We start from the raw sequence: 23,593 nt of genomic DNA on the forward strand, positions 1-23,593 counted from the left end.
CTCATGATTTCTTTGATTTGTATCTAAAACGACTTCAAAGCATTTGTCTTCTAAATTCTATTTTCTTTTCAGAGATTGGCCTTCACAGTGAACTTTTAAAATATGGTCCCAATTCCCAAAGGGGTAAAATCTGTTTTGCCAGCACTAATGCGTTCTAGGATCAGAGTGAATTTTTGGATGCCAGTAGCGTCTCTTCAGCTTTTTCTCTTAGGACCTAATGGCACAATGATGCCCTCCAATAGGATTTTGTGTCTTAATCATGGTCCTCTAAATCACAACACCACCAAAGTCCAGATTGAAAATGACGTGAATGACAGAAAGGCAAAAAAAAGAGACATCATGGTGTAACCATGGTACAGGGGGGCCTTTCATATAGAATGCTGCTGGAGAAAAGTCCAATCAAAATATAACTAGAGCTTATAGAATTTTATGCAGAATGTCACCATATTAAGGTATTTTTAATTTATTTAAAATAGTTTACATACTTTGTACTATGAACTAAATTACAATTAGAAAGCCTAGTGTGACTAGTATTGACACACTCATTAAAAATAGCCTTTCTTGGAGGAAATGCCTAAATTTGATATTACACACACAAAAGTTGGTGTTTTAAGAAGCCTTTGCATATAATGCAGCCACCACTTGTGTCTGAACAATGGACATTTGTGCTTCCAACTCAGGTATTCTCAAGAATGAACACACAGACACACATACTTCTGTATTTGGGCATAAAACTATGACAATATAAAATAAGTTAGCTTTATCATTATTGTTCACAGATTATCTCACAACCAGTTGACAATCAAACAAGGTATATAAATAAAATTTTAAAATTATGTATTACATTCTCATCTTGATTTTCTGGTCAAAATCCTCAAGAAAATGCCCTGATACTAAAATCTGAACAGAGAAAAAATAGTAACTATTTGCTTTTCAGTATTAGTATTTACAGATACTGAGTTTCAAGTTTTTGCCTCAGTAATATTTGTCAAACTGAAAACTAGACAGATAAAATGATATAAAAAGGGCATAGTGCACATTTCCAAGAAGTATAAGCTAGACAAGAACAATCAGTACATCTGAAACAGCTATTTATAGTATACAGAAAAATATATTTTCTGTTTGAAAATCCACTTATCTTACCGGTAGATCCGTGAAAGCAATACCTGTAATAAAAAGAGATGCATTAAAAATAATTTTTCATGTATTTGTATTCAAAATGTACTGGAAAAAGTTGAGCAAGTAACTTCCTAGAGGCTTTTTTTGTTTTGGGTTTATTTGTTTTTTTAATTTAGTATGCAGGAGCATTCAAGTAGTCAGTTAAATTTGCCAGATCTCATAATTGTTGAAGGGAATATCTAGATGCTGAATATTTAGTTTCTCTAATAGTTATCTGTTACAGGTTTGCAAAAACTTCCCAGACCTGCCTCAAAAGTAAATATGACAGGCATGCGGACATCCAAATGCTTCTGCACAAGTTAGTATAGTAGTAACAGGAACCAAAAGGTCAGTATATGGCAAATAGAAAAGAAATATTTTCAAAAGATAAACATTAAACTACCATACAAAAATATGCAGACCAATATTTTGAAACTTGGTAGCTTAAAGCTATGTTCTCTTACCAGTGTTATATAGGACTAAGTATAGATCTGACAGTCTATCTTTAAGCAATCAAGTGTGAAAATTTTGGCCACAGTTGACCGTCTTAAATGCTACGGAAAAAAGTAGCAATAGCATTTTCGTAAAATATTCTGGCAATGTACAAGGTCTGTCATATGCAACTATAATAACGAGATGAAAGTTTACTGCAAAGAAGTGTCTCCTACTGGCAATGCATTGTACTTTTCTTGTTTGCAAAAATTAAAGCAGAAGTAGCATATTTACCAGAGGCTTTGTTGAAAATTAATTTAGTTCTGATCCAAACTAAGTATTCTATTGGAGTTAGATAAAGTCAAACCAGGTATTTTAGTATCTAGTTATAAAATATGAGAAGCTGATAAATGACAAAACCTGATAAATGATAAAAAGGGTAATTTTGTAATTTGCTGGGATTAGGAAGGGAAAAAAAAAATCTAACCTTTATATGTTCCCAGTGCTTTAGGTAAATTTTAGAAAAAGATTCCAATTTCAAATAGATTCTTTTGAAGAAGTGAAATTCTGTATCTGAAACCCACAGGGTGTATCATAATTTCCTTCTCCTCATGCTGTAAGGATTTTATTTTTAACCTTGTTACTAGTTGTCCATCTATGCTGACAACTCAAGTTTACTTCGGTTTTATTTCTCCATCTGCTATACCACTACCATCTCAAATGTACTAGGACAAAAAACAAAGCTTCTAATCTTTCCTCCTAAATCAAACCCCATTTTCCACCACCGTTAACATCTCCATCCTTCACCATGGAGGCCCTCAATATAAGGATCACTTTTGATTCCTATTGTCGTCTTTCTCCCACACAAACTGTAACCAAATCCTGCTGCTTCTTCCATCACATCCAAAAGGCTAACTTGCTGTCCATGTCCTAATCTTCTCTTGCCTTGACTACTGGAACCTCTTCCTCTTTGGACTTCTTGACTGTCACCTCCTCCTCCAATTTCTCCAGAATGATCTCTTATATGTTGCCCTGATCTTAATACTCCACCCCCTCACTTTTGCAGCCTCCCAGCAGCTTTCCATCACTCTAAATAAGCTTTTTGTTCTTCCCTTCAAGGCCTATATTAAGCTCCTGCCTAAATCTACAGCCAGTTTCTTTATCAGTCCCACTCCTACCAACAAAAGACATCTTAACTCTTCTTCCCCTTTGTCATTTTCTCACATTGTCTAAGCCTTATTCTGTTAGCCCCTATTTCAACACTCTTCCAAAACCTATTCACCAAGCCACAACCCTCTCCTTAACCCACTGCTAATACAAACATGCAAGACATGAGGAAAGAAAAATATCTTTGTGCACTAAAGTGTGTGCAAACTACCAGACAGGTAATTTATGCAGGATTAACACCACCCATCCCTGCTGTGCTCATCCTCAAAGTTTCTGTACAATGTGGTATAATGAGACATGATGCTAAAACATATGGTGAAGGGTTAACTGCCATAAATTTGGGATGGCCTATGTAACTAACTTGTGGCTTTGTTCCAGCTCTAAATGGCTTGGGAACTAGTTACTTGAGAGATCATCTTTCTTCCAGGTGAGATAAGTGAATATGCTTTAAGATAAAGCCCCTTTGATTTAAGGGGTATGGAGCTACTGGCAGTGTGCTATCCATAAAGGGACACGCACTATTTGAAATGCATTCTCCTATGCTCTGGGACAAAGGGTAATTAGATTTGTTAGCAGACTTCATCTAACAGTAACACACAGTATATAATTAAAAATTCAAAAATATAAGCTTGAATTTAATTGCAACAATTGAAGACTAGAGACCTTCAGAAAATTCATATGCCAGATCTTAGTCACCACAAGTTGAAATATATGCAGATCTCCTGGGAAAGATGGTGTGGGCAAACCCTCCAAATTCATGTATAAGGTTTTAATGTTGCATTAATAAGTTTTTCCATTTTTCTTATCGGCTAGTTTAAAGCCCTGCAGTATAAAGCCCATTTAAAAAAAATCAGTCCATATGTAAGGTGCTTATGAATCTTAACTCCAATGTCAGGGGCAGCTTAATACAATTTTAAGATTTTAAACATACAAAAAACTGCACTAGGTTTGTTGACATCAGCTATCATTAGCAGTGATTGTTTTCCATACCCAAACTGTGTCCATTCTTTGTGTAGAAGCAGGTATTGTTGATAAGGTTTACACAACAACCAATGACATCACCAGTTGTAAATGTTGGGCCATAGGGTTGTCCAGTTCCAGAGGAACAAAATGAATGTCCATCATCTCCATGGTAACCATATGAATGTTTATCCCAACCTAAAACAAAGCATTTCAAGTTTTATTCACTTGTTTCCACTACAAATTAATAGACAAAAATAAACATATACAGCAAAAGTTAGCTTGTTACAACCCAAGCAGTTTTTTTATTAAGGTTGATTACCACACTCACCATTATTCCTGTAAAACGGTAAAATAACTGTTACCAATACACATAAGACAGAAAGTGATAAATTAAAATGCTCTGGTTCACTTGAATATCATCTTCTTTCAAAAATGGTTGAACATAAAATTCTATTTCAAATAGACTAGTCAAGAAAAAAAGGGAAAGTGTGGCAAAGACTGTCAATTCCCTCTCCCTTTTTAAAAGATTTGAGATTCAAAATTGTCAACATTTTACAACTGACCAGATCCACTGTCTGAATGTTAAAGCTACCTGCATGTCTGGCATGTCCCAATAAAATAATGAGGTTTCCTCTTAATTTCCCACATTTTACAACATCCATACTTGAAGGCACACGTCACTGTCCCATTCAGACTGTCTAAAGACCCAGACATGTCTCTGGAGAAAGTCACGGCCACTCTTGAATATCCTTAATTGTTGTTCAGCAGGAAGCAGCACAACCTCCACATAATAGCCAAGCCCACAGACTGTAGTACTACTAGCCTTGCTGCCCTAGAAAACTTCAAATGCAGAAGTGAACTCAGGGGAAAAGAGTCATTAACACAATATAATCAAGAAGGCCTAATTCTGCATGTGGAGAAGCTGCAGAATAAATACGTTTCACACAACTGCACACTTTCTTCTGTTTTCAAAAGGAAAGTTACGTATGAAGCAACTGTAGCGTTCCCTCAGTACAAACACAAAAAACTCTCTGGAAAGGAATGACCTAAGCATCATGTATGCTCCCTTACAGATCTGACCATCCGATGCAAGGGTATATAAAGGAGCTCAAATCTCAATTCCAACCCAGTTTCATTCCACGTAATCGGCAACTCCAACGGACTCCAAATAAGCGGGGCATGTGGCAGGAGCATAGCTACGGGGGGGAGCGGGGCAGCGGCCGCTCCCCCACCGAGCAGAAGTGGTGCCTTTTTAATTACGTGGCACCTTTACAATTTTTACTCACACGGCGGCGCTCTGGGTCTTAGGCGACGGGTCAGGGGGAGCGGAGATAAAAAAAGGCACCCAACTCCCAGTACTTCAGCAGCACTTCGCCGTCGGGTCCTTCACTCGCTCCGGTCTTCGGCAGCGTTGCGGTGGCGCGGGGTGGGAGGTGGGGAGGTGTCCTTCAGTGCCGAAGACCGGAGCGAGTGAAGGACCCAACGCTGAAGTGCTGCTGAAGACCCATAGCGCTGCCAGGTGAGTACCAGGGAGTGGCGCCTTTTTTAATCTCCTCTCACTCCCCACCGTTTTTTCCACCTGGCTACTCCACTGGAATGTGGATCTATAGACAATCTCCCTAAAGAGCTTGGGAGTAATTTCATTCTCCTGAGTGCTATCCGACAGCCCCGCTCATGGGAGATTACCCAGCAGTAACTGTCAAAGGAAGAGTCACAGAATTAAAGTTTCAGGACTGCTCTCCTGAATTTTCAGGATTTTTTTTTTTTTTAAAAGAATACTTATCATTGAGGTAAACATCTAGGAAAGCCGAGTACTAGCTCTATAACTGCTGCCCACTAAAGAGAGCAATGATGTGTAAATATATTAATTGAGCTCCAGGTAGCAACTTTACACATTTCTAATAGGAACATTCTTCAGACATGCTGCAGAAGCTACTCTGAACCTGGTGAAATATTTACAAAAGGCTTCAGCTGTTGTCATACCTGTACAGGCTTCATATAGCTGGATACAAAGCCTGATCCATTTATGAATCTGAGCAGAGATGCATATTCTCCCAATTTACGTGCAGATGCCACAGTGCTGAGAGGCATGCATATAGATTTAATCCTGTTTAGATAAAGGGCTCCTTTTAACACTGACTATGCACCCTGGCTTCTCCTATCACCTCATGAGGTCTAGGGAAAGAAAGTGAGGCTGATGGATTGATTTAAAAAGACATTTCAAGACCACCTTAGTTAAATATTTGAGAATGCAGGACCACTTTATCCTTTGAAACACCAGATAATGAGGATCAGTCACCAGAGCTTAGATCTCTCACATTCTCCCAGCTGATGTTATAGCCACTTAAAATGCAATCTGTATGGCTAGATGGTACAAAAAGCATTCTCGTAAAGATTCAACTGATATAGATTCAATTTACAAGAAGGTGGTGGCTCCTAAATGCTTAGGAGGATGAGATAGTCTTTTCTTTGTTAAAAAAAAAAGTCTCTGAACTATGATGTGCTAATTATGGTGCGCTAGTATCTGTGTATTGGCAAATGGTATGCAAATGCAGCTCTCAGATTGACCCTATCAGCAGTCAAGGATAATCGAGAGTGCTTGAAAGAGAATCCAAAATGTAAGGAACTGTGGGAGACAATGGCGCAGTTCTTACTGGAGATTCACTAACAAAGCTTTGTCCACAGCTGTTTCTTGTGGAAGCATTAAGACCCTCTAAAAAGACCTAATGACCTTCCAGGGGGAGATCAGTATCCAAACTCAGCGGTTTAGCACAATTAGGCAGCCAGGCTGAGAGATCCTGTGAAGAAACCTGACCTGGAAGTTATGAATGAAGATTCTGAAGAGTTCAGAGGGGAACAGGAGGTTTAGATAAAGGTCACATGGTCTAGGAATTAGTACTGGTAAACCCAGATGTGAGATTGTCCAAGTGAGCCCATCCATCCAACCTGTGCCCAATGCATTTTTCATAATCACAACTGATACTAAAATTGAAAGGTGTTCCCCTCAAGACAATCTGGTATTGCCTTTCACTACACATTGAGGGCCTGTTATCGCAAGAGATTCAAGTTTTTCTGTTGTGCAGAAAATAGTGTTACATAGAAGCCATGAGATCTAAAAACCTGTGTTCGAAGTTCAGTGTTTTGCAGTTAAATATTTGCAAAGATTACGGATTTCAAAAATCTCTTCAAGCCTGACTCTCAGTAAATTGACCTCTGCAGAACTACAGTGTGGAACAGCTCCTAGTTTCTCAACCAGAGACACTGGAACAAATGAATTTTTGGAAGGCAAACAGCACTTTCCATAGAGATTGTGCTCCTCAGGGGAAGCTAGAATGGATTCCTCCCACAGACCTACAAAGGTCACACAGTTCCTCTCAAGGGATACTGCATAGGGCATGCAGATCTGATTGAGCAATTGACACCAAGAGAAGTGACACACAAGGAACTAAGATGCTTTGTATTGAGGCATCACCTTCACAGATTTCTAAAGATCCCTAGCTTCCTTTTGGCATCAAACTCATCTGAAATACCATTCCATTGTATGGGGCTGTACTTCTTCTGTTCCTTTGGCAGGCTAGACTGCAGGCCCTTCAGATCTGCAGGTACCAGATTAGTCAGATTACTCAAATTTCTTCTCAGCACACCCAATAAACTCAGATGAGTCTGATCAAAAGTGGCAATCATCCTGAGAGATGAAGAGCTTCACAGAGGTACCAAACATTTTCATACTGAAGAAAGAGCATTGCTCAGATTGAAGAAAGAGCATTGCTCAAACCCCCATACATCTGAGTTCATCAGGAAATTCAACAAGAAGTGGGAAAAATAAACTGCTAATGAATACAACAGGCTAGGCTGATCTACAAAGTGTCACAGAGGCAAACAGAATATTAAAGCTTTTAACAGTACTTACTATATTAAATTATAAAAAAATCTAACGATAGTGGTGAGGTACAGAGAAGAAAAGTCTTCCACACTCACAGCAGAAACAGTCAGAAAGGAACTGTGATGAAGTAGGGCATATGGCTCCTTTGCAGATCTGAATGTTCAGTGAGGTATATAAAGGAGCCTGTGCACTGCCTTCATAGGTCATTGCTTTCTATGGGGTTCCATGCAACTAGGGCAATATGCATATCCTGAATACGGAGATCTACACTGGCCATACTTTAAGGAGAAGTAAGATTTATGAAAATAGTTAACAGAAGAATATGCAGCAAATTCACAATACAAAGCATTTAAGGTCAGTAAAATATGGTAAAAAAGCCCTCTCATACTTTGGTTGTACTGATTTAGGACTTAACCCACACTGTTTAAATATAATGGCTTCACTAGACACCACTTTAATTAAGGGCCTTTCAGAAAATTCAACACAAAAATACTATACTAAAGGAAAGCTACATGAATTAGTAATACCTTTGAGAATTCTTTATTCTTATTCATAATTTTGAATACCCACCGATAATCCACTGACTTCACAGCTGCTACCCACATCACTGGACACTGGCATTATTGTACTCTTGACGGGAGGTTTAGACTGAAAATGAAACTTGTTTGGATGCATCAGAAACTGGAGACTACAGATGCTGTAAGGCTAATTTAACATTATCTACATTTGGTTAAACTTAACCAAGTTTTTTAAAAAGTCTTATGTCTCCTATTTCTTATGTATTCAAAAATGGGAGCTGCATTCCTAGTCCTACTCAAAGGGAAGCTATTTTAGTGATCAGAATCTTACTGTATTACACTGAAGCTTTTCTTTAACACAACATTTTAGGTGAAACGTAAACACACTACAATTCGGGGAAGTTACGGTTCCCACAACAGCCATACTTTGTCTGCATGTACATATAATAAGGACATTTGACAGCACAGACAATAAATGTTATATATTACACTACAGGATCAGAACTAATTGTCAGAACTAACTTGTTTTGCTAGCCTCTGAGCACTTAAAATCTCAGCCATAGGATTACTACTATTTTTCTTATTAAAAAAAACAAGTTAAAAAAATAGGATTTTTTTAGGCCAATACGATTTGAAATAGCTAAGTTTAAAATATCTGAAAAGCCAGGTAAAGTATACACTAACACGTCACAATGTGTTGACACTGTACAACAATATTCCATGTATTTGTATTAACATATAGGCCCTGATCCTGAAAAATCAATGAACTACTTGTGTGATCACAGTTAAGCATGAGAGTGTTGGTACCACAGAAGCTGACTCTGTGGGTGGCTCCAGGACTGGAGCACCCATGGAAAAAAGTTAGCAGGTAATACTTTTGATCGCCCCGCTGATCAATTCCTCCCCCTCCCTCCCAGCGCCTCCAGCCCACTGTGGATCAGCTGTTCCACGGCATGCAGGAGACACTGGGAAGGAGGGAGAGGAGTGGGGACGGGGTGTGCTCAGGGCAGCAGATGGAAAGAGGCAGGGTGGAGGCGGGACCTTGGGGAAAGGGGTGGAGTGGGGCGAGACCCGGAGCTGAGCAGGGGTTGAGCACCCACAAGGAAAACTGAAGGCCGGCACCTGTGGTTGGCACCATACTGTGCATTCCTTAACATTCTTAAAATAGATAAGGAAACCATGTTGGGACAAGAGTAGATGTTCGGCTCTACTCTTAACAATGATATACTTTTGATTACAGCAGGGCATCTCTGTTAGCTATTAGAAAATGACGTACTACAAATCTGCTGAGCAAGGAAGTATTTTGTGATTCAGGCTTTCATACAACTGCTTACTTTACCAGATTTGTATTTGTTCTGTAGCTGAAGTGTCTTGGTGGCGTTCTAAATAGGAAAAGTATGATGGATATTAACAGGCTGGATTGATTAAGTCAGTGATTTAAAAATGAGCTATTTTAATCATGATTTAAATCAGAAAACAGGGAACACTGATTTAAATAATCAGTTTTAATTGTGTTTTGCATTTGTATGTTATTTTCCTAAAGCAAGGTTAGTAACCATTAAAACACTAAGTAAATCTTATCTTCTCACACCAACTTAATATAGCTCTTACACTACATCCGGTGCTTTCTTCACTAACTAGCAGGCTACACTATATCTAAAACATTTATTGATGCAGTTACATCGCTTAATAAATAAAAATTAGAATACATGTAAGTTAAGAAAATGGTGAATGATGGATTTCTTATTTACTAGATTTTTTACTTGTGATTTGTGTTCAGTTCTATTCAAATTCAACTAAAATGCACAAAAATGGCATTTTATTTTTTTAATTAAATAAAACTACTTTAAATGTTCTGGATATATAAGAAAAAAGTTTTGTATTTAAAATTAACTCATTTATTAAACAAATTAAGCATAATCTATAGTGAATTGAACTGACTGCTTCCAGATTCTTAACCAGTGATTTCTACCTGTTCAGTAGTTTGACTTCAAAACTTAGTCAACAGTACATGTTTAGTGCCAATTTTTTATATTTCATTTAAATCATTTTAATATATTATAATAAGCAGAGACTTTAACATAGGTTTCCAATTGCGAAGGAAATTTTAAACAGATTATTAAAAATAAGTCTGTATTTACTTTAAATCAAAAGATCATATTTAAAATAAAAAAAATAGGGATTTGAATGTTATTTGCTTTTATCCACCCTGGATTTTCATGCCCTGAGAGCCAAAGTACAGTGACCATGATTAAGAATTAACTTTTTCGGCTGAAAGCTCTACATAGCAGCAAGGACTGTCTTTATATCATATTATGCCCTGCTAAACATATTGTCGATGCTCATCAGGATCACACATTTCAAAATATATTTACTTACTATATTGTAGAACCATTAAGTTAATTATATTGTTTAATTGTTTCTAAAATCAAACACATAAATATTAAACATACCTGGTAGTCTGTTCATATTTACACCTTGAGCAGAAAGCCCAATTCCCATGTAACTGTAAAAATCAAAATAAAAACAAACTTATCTTTCTTTTACAATACAAGAACAAAAATAGATGAAAGACATTTCCAAGAAACACTATTCAGATTAATCTAGTTCCAGATAAATTGCTGAGAGATCATTTCAGACACTGGCAGTGCAAACTGGCATAGTGGCAGTGCAATCAAAACAGGAAAGACATTCCCAATGTATTTGTTGATCTGGTGTATCATGGATGAGGTACTTGTCCGTGAGGCAGGAATAATTTTGGAACAAGTTCCCTCTCCTTCAAACATCTCAGTTTTTATATAAAAGTACTAATGGAGGCCATCAAGTTGACAATAGGGCCTTGCTTCACTAGGCCAGTAACTGTTGCTATGAAGAGGGGGAAATCAAAGCAGCTTTGCTAAAGAGAAGGCAATTCCAGAGAAAGATGAACCCCTGGAGAGTCCACCAACCCCTTGAGAAAATGCAGAGACAAATTACTTTACCAAATACATACATTTATAGACTACATACAGATTTAGAAACATTAATGTATATTTTTAAAAGACATTTATTAAAGTCAGTCTAATAACCCTAATCATGGTCTTTGAATGTTGTTTGCCAGAAGCTGGGAACTGGTAACAGGGGATGGATCACTTTAGGATTACGTATTCTGTTCATTCCCTCTGGGGCACCTGGCATTGGCCACTGTTGGAAGCCTGGGCTACATGGGTCATTGATCTGACCCAGTATGGCCATTCTTATGTTATTAGCAAGCAAACTGTTCAATTTATTGTGGTTTTGAGAATAGTTCAAATAATATAAATCAAAGAGACAAGGTAAGCAAGGTAATATCTTTTATTACATCAACCTCTGTTGGTGAAAGAGAGAAGCTTCTGAGCTACACAGGTCTGGGAAGGTACTCAGAGTTGGTCCATTAAAAGCTATTACCTCATCCACCTTGGGTCTCTAATATCCTGGGACCAACACGACTACAACACTGCATACATAAATCAATCAAGGCATAGTAGCTAATGAACAAAAAAATATATATATTCCCTAGGCCAATTTGAAAATAGTCTATACTAATAAGCTTGTTCTTAACATTTTTCTCTTTGTATACATCTGATTTTCAGATAAATATTCTATTATGAGTACAAGTTAACTTGATATTTTAATTATAACTACTAACTGGCCATGGGCTAAATGGCCTGAAAGTGACCAGTACATCATAGATGTAACATGCTCTCTTGTGGGAATTCAGGGTTCCCGTCGCGTCTCCCAATCACCGCAAACAATTAGCTGCTTCCCTGCTGCCTCATGTATCGCTACATGCAAAAACATTCCCTCCAGTGATGTCTGATGTATCCCATGCACACCCCTGAAGTGCTGACAATCTATGATGGAACCTCAGCACTTCAAAGATGAATGCCATAGTTTCTGATACAAAGAAGCTGAAGCATCAGTCAGTAAACAAAGGGGTTAGGAGTTGGACTTTTAATTACATTACTGAGACACTGATCAAGACAGAGTCAACATAACTATTCCAAATAACGTAAATGGAAAAACCTAGTTTTCCATTAAATATGTAAAGGCATCAGATTTACAAGGCCAGTCTATAATCCCCAATATATGAAGGACTCCAATGTGAAAATTTTAAATCTGTCCAAAATACAACGGACAAGAGGGTTTTGTAAGCAAGTGTAAAGGATACCATTTAATCAGTATAAATTTAGATAGATTTTTTTTTTGAAGTCCAACTACAAGAAAGTGTCCAAAATTTAAAATTAACCAAAATTACACTAAAAACAATTTTTCAGCCTGGTAGTCAAATTTTTATATCAGTATTTTATAAAGGAACAGTACTAAGATGATGTCAAACTGCAGGATCAAAGACTGAGATCAAGTACACTGAAACTTGAGACTGCATGCAACATGTTGGTCAGAACTTCCATTTAATCTGAAGGAGCAGATGACGTTCCTGCCTCTGAAGATAAAAAATTTTCTGCCCCCTTCTCTCCACCTCATATCACTTTTAAAAGGTGGCTCTATGGATATTAGTCTCAAAAAGGGATGTGTCATTTAATATAGCTGTAGACAGTGGTTTCATCCGGTGAAGAAAGTGGTACACTAACTACCCCGCCCCACTAACCATACTGTTACTGTAGGATACCATGTGAGTCCCTTAATACTGCTAAGAAAGCTAAAGGGTTTCAGCATAGCGTCTTTACAGAAACTAAAGTAAAACTAGACAGTATTTCAATTAATTTATATTATTGTAGAAATCTGGAAAAGGAAAGGATGAGCTAGAAATCAGTCAGAAGTATGTGAAATCAAATATTGACAAAAGACCGTTAACCTCAACACAGATCAATGCATCTGTGAAACAGAGAAGAAGAAGAAAAAAAAAGTCTGCACACTTTGGTTCTCACTTTTAGTTTCTGAAAATCACAACTTCTACACTGATTTCTTATTTGCGTACTAAAATACTGCATGTAAATTAGTTGAAATAATAAAGCTTTTGTATTTTTACTTGTTATCCAGCACCTAGAGCTATGGATTAAGTGTTTTATGAACTGAAAGATTTAAAAAAGTATAAATATTTGCCCAGAGTAATTAATTGCTTGTACAAAGAAACACTCAGATGAATTGTACAGTTACTTCCCACACCCCTAAGGTTCACATATCAAGAATTTCTATAGTTTTGGAATTGAAATAAAATTAAGGGCAAATCTATGGATTTAAGAAGGGCCCAGAACAAAAGGATGACAAAGCAAACAGGCAACGGCAGGCCAGGACCAAGGTGCAGAATGGGACTCTAGGCTGTTGTCCCAGGCAATTACTGCAGCACTTACAAGAAGCACTGGCATAAAGTGGGGCTCAGTTTAGGAGGCAGTCACAAAGAAACCAAGGGACAGTTACCCCTCCCCCACTCAGGGCATGTCATGGCATAAAACAGTCCATGTAAAGATGGTGAGAACAACAGGAAGGAGCATGACTCACTTCAAAATGCAGTCAATCTGTAGACCAATTTGACTAAAGAACGTGGGGAGGGTGAGAATGAGAACATAGCTACAACTCAAAGATATGTATATATTTTAAAGAATGCAGTTCCCTCCTTGCCTCTTCCCCGACCCAAAATCTAGCCCCAATTTTGGTACTGATATGAGTGGACTGAGGAAGAGGGTGGGTTAATGGAGAGTGTCTGGGCCTTAAACCAAATATCTGGAAGGCAATCATGAAGTCATACAGTGCTAGCAAGACTCGGTATGAACTAATATTTTAAAATACAGTGTAATCTTAACCATACATCATATACAATCATTTTAATCAGCCCATGAGAAAGCAGAATAAAAGCTTAAGGTTGGCGATAGAACTAGAGGTGAAATGCTGATAAGGACTATTCCTAATAGTATTTAAAGGCTTTTATATTTCCCTCTTTTTAATTTAAACACTTTTTCTTGAGGTTTCCAACTAGTCACGTAGCACAAGAACAAACTGTCTACTTGCACTTCACCCAATATATAAATTTCTCAGAATGTTAAGGAATTACAAAAAGGTTAAGGTTCAACTATTTGAATTCTCTTCTTGTAAAATTTAATCTGCCAAATGGGTAGCCATAAACAGGCCAGTGCGTTTTTTCCACTAGATTTAGGTTTTGTCTACACTTTCAAGTTGACCCACCACAAATTTGATTGTTTCACATTGAAGTTATTGTTTATATATAACAACAAAATATATTGTTGCAAATCTGGCCTTTGAATATGCAACAACAACTTTACTTTGGAAGCGTGTTTGCTGAGGGTGAAATCCTCCCTCATCGCAGTAGAGTAGGTGTGGGTGCATCTCCATTCTGTGGCAAATGCTACACAATTTTACTGCCAAGTCATCCTGCTGGTATCCCATGCTGCTCTGTTGACTAACTGGGTCGCCTGCCTCTTTACCTGTGTGCCTTCTACTGCTCCAGAATTATCCTGGCTGGCTGTCACCTTGCAGTTTAATCACTGGCATGCAGCCAGTCTTTCCTTTGCAATTCCACCTTGTGTGGGTTTCAGATACCTGTGTTATTCTCCTGATCATCGATTAGGCAGTCATACCTCATGCATCAGTGTGGTCTTGTTGTGACAAAGATTTCCACTTCATTGCCCTTTGGAGAGAGGTGTGTGTAATCATCTGAAGTAGAACCACCACAACACACAAGTATACCAGTAGTTATCCAAACAAATGGAGAGAAAGCACAACAGGGATTCAACCCAGTGCTGCACTAAGGAAAAAGAGATCCAGCTGGGCTAAGAGTATAAAGAGATCTTAGAGGTTCTGTGGCTACAGTGACTCTCATATATCTGGGAGAGATGCCATCACTGAGCTACTGTATTGTGTGGACACCAAAGAAAACCCTGCTGACAGTGGAGAGGATGCGGAGCATGCAGATAGCTACACTGATGAACCTCATATCCTGTTGCTATGGCAGATACAGAAGTGGACTCAGTCCCAGAGACTCAGGAGCTGAATGAATCACAGCCAGATGTTCCTGCTGCATCACAAGGAGAGAAAAACTGTGGAGGGGAACACTAAGTATTGTATATTTTTATATAAATTTATGGGAAAGAGGTTTTGAGCAACTTACTTCTGAATACAATAAGGATGCCATAATATTTGTCTACAATCACATTGCCACCTGAACTTTTACACCCCCACCCCTCTTGGTGAAAATGGAGGCCATGGCAAAGAATATATAAACTCAGCCATTTCCCCCCCCCTTTGCTAACTCAGCCACCACTATCTTGCTGCCTCCTTTCCCACACACCTTACCATGGTGTGTTTGTTGTTGTTTCCTCCCCTACCTAAGTATGCCCCCCACCGAAGACAGCAGCACCATGGGAGTTAGTAAGTTTTAAAAGAAAAGCACTTTTTATCATAGCAGGAAATACAGAAAAGAAAAAAGCAATGGATTCACTTTTATTAATGCCCAGTTTTATTATTGCCCTCTCCACTTTTAGCTAATGTGAGTCATTATGAGCTAACTCAGACAAGGCTTGGTACAAAAACATTACAAAAATTAAACGTAAAGCACTATAAGAATTTAACCCACCACGTACAGAAAAGAAAGCAAAAAAAAGTTTCTGGATCTTAGTTTCATCACTGCCATCAGCCTTGAGGCAATGCAAGTTATTATGAGGTAAACTGACCAAATCATGCTACATCAACATCTCAAAAAGAAAGATTTTAAGGTACTTTAGAATTCTGCAGTAGTTCCAGTGTGGGTGAATTTCATATTTATTTTGCAGTACACTTTATGCTGATCCTTGGGTGTTACAAAAGAAAGTTTAAGACAAAGGTAATACTCCAATTTAGCACTGAGATTACATGGCAATAGAGCAATCTCAGATAGCTTGTGGATCTCTTCCACTGCTAGACCTGCTCTGGGGTCACTATTCTGGCACATAGTAGCATGGCATATTGTCCTGGTTTGTCCATTGCCTTTCTGAAAAATTTCCTCCTCTGATTCTTGTGGACATACTTGAGTGTAACATCCTCCATAGCAGGGGTTCTCAACCTTTTTCCTTCTGAGGCCTCCCACAACATGTTATAAAAATTCCATGGCCCATCTGTACTATAACAACTGTTTTTCTGCATGGAAAAGCCAGAGCCAGCATTAGGGGGTAGCAAGCAGGGCAACTGCCCAGGGCCACCAGGGCACAGTGAAAGTAAGTTGCTCAGGCTTCAGCCCCAGGTGCCGGGGCTTGGGGCAGCAGGGCTTCGGCTTTCTGCCCTGGACCCCTGTGAGTCTAATGCTGGCCCTGCTTGGTGGACTCCCTGAAATCTGCTCGTGGCCCCCCAGGGGACCTCGGACTCCAAGTTGAAAGCTGCTGCTCCATAGTAAGCACAACCTACAGAAGTGTAAAGTCAATTAACTAGGCTGAATGATGCTTCCCCCCCACCCCCACTCTGCCAGCAGCATGCCAGTCTGCACCTTTTATTTATTATCCTCCTAGTTGTGGAGCAAGTAACTCCCTGCTGCTGCCTTCATACCACAGGGCCAATGATCCTACTCAAAATGGAAATAATTTGAAAGTGTCTTACCATGTCCAAGCAAAACACAAAAAAGCCCAAGGGATTGCAATTCCAACATCAAGGGGGGTGGGGGGGGAGGGGGAGAGAGTCAACATTTTAATCACTGTTGGCATAAATACTACAGATGGATCAACAACTAGTTTTTTCCCCCCATAACTACTGAGACTTTGAAATGACCAAGGACAGGATGCTAACATAAAGCAAATGCCTGTCCTATATAGCAGAAATAGGTGCTCAAGAGAGGGCATTCAAAGAGCTCTTGAACACATCCAAAGAGAGGAACAGAAAGATGTGTGGAGGGAAGAGCTCCTGAAGCATGACAAAAAGAAGAGGGAGGACGACAGAAAAATGGCTAAAACTTAGACACAGGTGCTGAATATGCTGGAAAGATCATCCTCCTGCAGACTAAGGCACCTGTGTTCAAGGACTCAGCCACATTCTGTGCCTATGTCACAACCTGTGCGTCCCCAGCAGCCCTTTATCTCTGAAAATATCTGAATTGTGGAACAGATCATTCAGTACAACCTCACCCAGAAACCGGTCTTTCAAGGCATTCTGTGCCACAAAACAACAAAGAAAATGCTGGCTTTGGGAGATACCTTTAACTCCGTCACAAACTAGGGAGATGCCATTCTACCACCATGCCACTCCCCAAGATGCAGAGAACAATGTAAGGCCCTGCATACACATATTTATGACCTTTACAGCAAAAAGGTATGCTCACTTTTGTTTTAAAAACTTTGTTTTCATTTACAATGTTCCAAATAAGGTGTACACTTTTTTAAATGCCAAGTTTATAAGGTACTGTTATTTATTAAACATTCATATTTGTACAGTGTATATGAAATTAGCAACCTGTTCTGTTTGAAAATACTCATACATTTCATACCATGGCAACAGCATATTTCCTACAAAGGTAGGTTCCTATTTCCTACTAGAACAGCCATATATTCCATGTTACGGGCGGTTTATTTCATAGTAAGCTCACCACAGGTTTCCTACTAACGTAACCCATATTCTCTCCTAAAACACTCAAATATTTCATACCAAGGCAGCCAAATAAGTAAGATAGAAGCTATGCTCCTTGGAGATAACATTGTTCACAACTGTCCCTAAACTCAAAGTAAGAACACAACTCATCCCTAACACCGTTTTCTGACTTTGCTGACAAGTGTGAGACAGGATCCAGTGGCTGGAGGTTGAAGTTAGATAGATTCAACCCTGAAATGAGATTCAGTTTCCTTGGTGGGATTGTGGTTGACCACTGGTGCAGTTTACCAGGGGTGGCAGCAGACTCACCATCGCTTCAAGTCTTTAGGACAAGACTGGATTGTTTCCTAAAACACTTTAATCCAGCTTCTGGGGGGGAATTCTATAGCCTGGAGAGGGAGGGTAGGGAGTGGGCTGTCTGGCCTTGGTGATCCCCTCTAGCCTTGGAATCTATGACTATAAGATCTCCACCCCTACTCCCAATCATCCACTTCCTTCACAGGCCCAGGGGAGAACTGGATTGCCTGCATTGCCCTCAAGATGTTCTTAACATGTGCAGCTCTGCATAAAGAGAATGATAAACCAAATCTTATGCTTCAGGACTTCAACCAGTTGCCTGAATAGCTCAGGGAGGTTTCTCCCCCTCCCACTGTGCACAATTGACTAGATGTATCCCTGGGAAGAAGGAAGAGTTTGGTTTTGTCTTCCAATTAAGCTTCAGGGACCACAGCTGGAGACAGAACACAAGACAAGGTGGACCAGTGTTCTAGGATGGTACAGCGAATCCTCTTTCCAGATGCCTGGCTTCTGTTTTGCTCACATGCTCAGGGTCGCAGTAATTCACCAGAGCTGGGGCGAGCAAGGAATTTTTCCACCAGGTCAGATTGGCTGGGATCTTGGGGGTTTTTCACCTTTCTGTGCAATGAGGTGTGGTTCACCAGCTGGGACCATATGGGCATCTCTCATCTAATCAATTCCCTGCTATTGCAGGGGCCCCAATGGCACCTTAATCTCTCCTGTTCTCTGCCTGTGGCACACAGTAAAATCTCCTAAGAATGTAGACACTTTGGTCTAATGTTTTTGGGTTTCATACAGAGATACCTGAGTGATGTCTAGTGGTTTGTGATATATGAGGTCAGACTACATAAGTGGTAACAAGAAACTAGTCTACAAATACATTAGAAGCATGAGGAAGACCCAGGACAGGGTAAGCCCATTACTCAATGAGGGGGGAAGACAATAACAGAAAACATGGAAATGGCAGAAGTGCTAAATGACTTTTGTTTCAGTTTTCACCAAAAAGGTTAATAGCAACTGTGTGTGTAACGTAGGCAACACCAGTGAAAATGATGTAGGACCTGAGGTTAAAATACGGAAAGAGAGTTACTCACCTTGTGCAGTAATGATAGTTCTTCGAGATGTGTCCCCACTATGGGTGCTCCACCGTAGGCATGTCTGCGTTCCTGCACTTCTGATCAGATCTCTTTGGTAGCAGAGTCTGGCCCGCACATGCGCTCTCCCCCCACTTCGTGCTCTGCCTCGAGGCTAACTAGCACTGCGTGGGCAAACCACCCTCAGTTCCTTCTCTGATGCAGAGTCCCTATTGAGAACTCCAAAATAGAAGGGAAAAGGAAGGGTTGTGAAGCACCCATAGGGACACACATCTCAAAGAACCATTGTTACTGCACAAGGTCAGTAACTCTCTTCTTCGAGTAGTGAAGCAGAATCCCCCATGGGAAGTTGGGACTTTGGAGTCGAGTCTGTTATGGATGATAATGCTGCAGAGCCAAAGAGAACATCGGAAGCAGAGACTCCACTAATGTTCTGCGAAGCTATACACAGATGCCCAGGTCACTGCCCTGCAGATTTCCAAGATAGGAACATTCTTGAAGAAGGCGACAAAGGAGGAAACTGATCTTGTGGAGTGTGTACAGATTGCAGATGGAGGTACCACACTGAGAACATGATAGCAATGTCTAATATAGTTCAAGACCCATTTGGAGAGCGTCTGGGCCAATATCACTGTGCCTTAAGACCTTTCCACAATGGAAAGGGAAAGCTCAGAAGATTTCCTACAGGCCTTCATCCTATCCAGGTAAAAGGCCAGGGCTCTCCTAATGTCTAGCATGTGCAGTATAGCCTCCTTGTTATCATGATGAGGCTTAGGGTAAAACGTCAGGAGGTGATCAGATGGTTTATATGAAAAGACGAGGTCACCCTTGGGATGAACTCTGGGTATGACCCAAGGGTAACCTTGTCTTTAAAGAATACTGTTAGCGGGGTGGGCGGGAAAATATGCCATTAGTGACACTAATTTTCCCTATTCTCCTTGCTGAGGTGATGGCTACCAGAAAACCTATCTTCATTGACAGTATGTGAGCAAGCAAGTGGCCACAGGTACAAAAGGAAGTCTAGTGAGGCTCTTTAAAACTAGATTTAGGTCCCACATTGGAGTTGGATGTCTGGGTTGGGGAAAGAGGTTCACTGTGCCCTTGAGGAATCTCTTTGTGGTTGGGTGTGATAAAACTGAGTAACCCTCTACTTGTAGATGGAAAGTCAGCATGGCTGCCAGGTGTACTTTGAGCGAACTGAAGAACAGCCCTGACCCCTTGAGATCCAGCATGTAGTCTAACACCACGAGGAGAGAAGATGATGTTGGGGTAATTTGTCTGGAATTACACCAAACCTGAAACCTAGTCCACTTTTTCAGGTAAGTATGATGGGTAGCCAATTTTCTACTGTGTAGTAGTATTTCCTGTATCTCCTTGGAGCAGGAACCATGTTGGAACCATGAAGGACCCAAGCCTTGAGACGGAACATCCATAGATTGGGATGGAGAATGTGTCTTTTGTTCTGCGAGAGGAGGTAAGGTGTGGGTTGAGGAGGGATCTGTGGACATGTCGCAAACTGTGACAGGTACGGGTACCACATCTGCCTCAGCCCAGGTGGGAGCAATTAGCATGACATTTGTTTTTTCCCTTTTTATGTTTAACGGGCCTTTCAACAGCAAAGGGAATGGGGGAAGGCATATAGAAGGCCCTTGTTGCATGGAAGAATGAGCATGTCCCCTAATGAGTGCTGTTCGAGGCAAGCCCTGGAGCAATAGCATGAGCATGTCCTGTTCAAGTAAGTAGCAAATAAGTCTGTTGTTGATGTCCCCTACTGACAGAATACGCTGTGGAGTACTGCTGGGTTCACTTCCCACTCATGGTCGTGTGAGAACTTGCAACTGAGACTGTCTATTATATTCTGCATCCCTGGTAGGTAGACTGCTGATATTAGAACACTGTAGTGAATGCACCAGTTCTATAGCTTTAGTGCTACTGTGCATAAGGATAATGATCTGGAGCCTCTGACACTTTACGTAATACATGCACGCCGTGTCATCTGTCATGATCTTCATGTGCATATTCTGACCAGTGGAAGAAAGAGCAAAAGCATTCCCGACTACTCTGAGTTCAAGGAGGTTGATGTGGAGAGTCCTCTCCATGGACTACCACTTGCCTTGAGTATGAGGTTGTTGAGATGTGCTCCCCAACCTATGAGGGATGCATCCATAGTGAGAAGCAATGTCAGGGGTGTAGAGTGTGCAAACCGGACCCCTGTGCAAACATTCCCTGGGTTGGTAGAAAGACCCAGCAAGTGTTTGATCCTGGAGGGCATCAAGAGATGTTTGTCTAACCTGTTTTTGTTTGGTCTGTGAGCCAAATTGAACCGTGTCTGAATACACCTCATGTATAGTCTGGCGTAAGATATTACAAAAGTGTGCCAATGCCTGGCTGATGTCTATGGACTGGCCTGAACTTATGAGCATGGACAGACTGTGGAATCTGTTGTGGAAGGAACGCTCTTGCTTGCAAGGAATAGAGATCAGCCCCTATAAACTCCAATTGCTGTACCGGAGTTAAGGCTGACTTTTGGACATTGATTTGTAACCCTAGCTTTGTAAATATTTCCACAGTTCTGTGGGTGGCCATCATCGAAGGAGTGGGCCCCTGAGGGGACAGTCCTTGTATGGGTAGATCATGACCCCCCAAGTGCATAGGTGAGCCACTACTATGGAGAGAACTTTTTAGAATACTCTGGAAGTCAATGAGAGGCCGAAGGGGAGTATTCTGTATTAGTAATGGTCCTGACCTAGGGTAAACCGGAGGAATCATCTGTGGGATGGCAGAACATATGTGGAAACAGGCATCCTGGAGGTTAAGAGCGGAGAACCAATTTCCCTGTTCTAGAGATGGAATAATCACTGCTAGTGTGACCATCTTGAATTTCTGAGCCTTCACAACTTTGTTCAGTGCTCTGAGATCCAGTATAAGTCTCCAAACTCAGTTTCTTGGGGGATCAAGAAATATTGGAAATAAAAACCTTTGCCTCAGAGATGTACAGGAACAGGTTCTATGGCTCCTAGGCATAGATCAACTCCTACCTCCTATTTCCTATCTTAACAGTCTCTTGTGAGAAGGGTGCCTGAGGAAGGGCAGAGAGGGGGGTTAAATTAATTGAATACCCATTGGAGAGAACATCTGACAGATGGGGTTTGGAAATTGTGTGTTCCCAATTTTGACATAACAGATCAAGGTGGCATCCAAAGGGATGAGAGAGGTCGGAAAATTGCAGCTGGTGTTATCGGTAGTGATCTCTCGGGGCCGTGACCAACGAGTCAAAACTGGTGTTTTGAGGTGGAAGGTTGTGAAATGGAAGACCTGATGGTCTGCACCTTTGAAATTTGGACTTATTCCGCTGTAGTCATAGTAGCGCTGTGGTGGGTACTGAGTCAGATGTGACTTATGAGAAGACTGAGGACTAAATTTCCTTTTCTGTCCAGGTATATAGATCTCAGTAACCATAGTGTGGCCCTGGAATCTTTCAGACTGTAGAGTGAGGCACTGGTTTTATCTGCAGTTTCAAGCCTTTATAGGGGAGGTCCTCAACCATTATCTGAACCTCCCTCAGCAGCCCCAAAAGATGCAGCTATGACACCCATTGCATCACAACCACTGCTGAAATCGAGCAGGCCACAGTACCCATAGTATCTAGTGCGGTCTAGAGTGCTATTCTCTCCACTAACTGTCCCTCATGAATGATGGCATGAAATCGGTCAGAGACTCTGGCAGGTGTTCAATAAAGGTGTTAAATTTGGCATAGTTCATAGGATTTTATTTGGCCCTTAGGGCCTGGTAGTTTGCAATTTGGAATTGAAAAGTTGCAGAAGAGCAGGTCGGCCTTCCTCACAAACAAGTCAAGTCTTTTCCAGTCCCTATCATTAGGGGTGGATTTCGAGTGATGCTGACGGCCACTGGAGTTTCACCACATCCACCACGATGGAATCAGGTGAAAAGTGAGAGAAGAGAAATTCCATATCCTTGAGGGGCACATAATACATTTTGCCGGCCTTTTCACATGTCGGTGTGACCAGTGCTGGTGTTTACCATATAAGCTTGGCCAGATCAAAAAGCGGCCTCGTTGATGGGGAGGGCAATCCTTGAGGAGGATGTATGTAATATGTCCAGGAACTTATGGTGGGTGTCCTTCACCTCCTCTAGAGGGATTTTCAGTGTATCCACCACTCTCTTTGTAAGGTCTTGAAAACCTCTGCCATGGATGCAGGAGTGGGCATCACTGCCTCATCTGGAAACAAGGAAAAGAAATTAGATTGTGATGTGGCCTCCTCTTCTAGTCCAATCTCCTGTTGCTCAGGAGGCTCTAGATATGGAGGCAGAGGGAGGGGACCTCACGGATTCCTGGGGGGTGACACTAGATGCCCAGGAGGTCTGGTGCCTATAGGCCACCCATGGATCCAGTAAGGCCACTGGGGTGGTGGAAAGGGCATGGGTGGCAGAGCCCATTGCTGGTCATATCCTGGTGGTTGAGGTCCAGAACAAAAGGTGTATCTGGGAAGGCCCAGATTGATGGTGGGAAGGAGCATAAC

At 40.6% G+C, this 23,593-nt stretch overlaps 1 protein-coding gene across 5 annotated transcripts in view; it reads right to left on the reverse strand.

Moving 5' to 3' along the window:
* Nucleotides 1-23,593, reverse strand: part of RANBP9 (RAN binding protein 9) — a 70,825-nt gene that overhangs the window by 30,984 nt on the left and 16,248 nt on the right. For all 5 annotated transcript variants that reach the window (XM_048839945.2, XM_048839943.2, XM_048839944.2 and 2 more), the window contains exons 3-5: nucleotides 10,575-10,627; nucleotides 3,748-3,915; nucleotides 1,144-1,166 (exon numbers count right to left, since the gene is read on the reverse strand). In XM_048839945.2, the coding sequence (XP_048695902.1) occupies nucleotides 1,144-1,166; nucleotides 3,748-3,915; nucleotides 10,575-10,627 (244 nt within the window). The remainder of the gene's footprint in view (nucleotides 1-1,143; nucleotides 1,167-3,747; nucleotides 3,916-10,574; nucleotides 10,628-23,593) is intronic.

Source organism: Caretta caretta, chromosome 2 (genome assembly GCF_965140235.1).
Source record: "Caretta caretta isolate rCarCar2 chromosome 2, rCarCar1.hap1, whole genome shotgun sequence".
Taxonomy (NCBI): Eukaryota; Metazoa; Chordata; order Testudines; family Cheloniidae; genus Caretta; species Caretta caretta.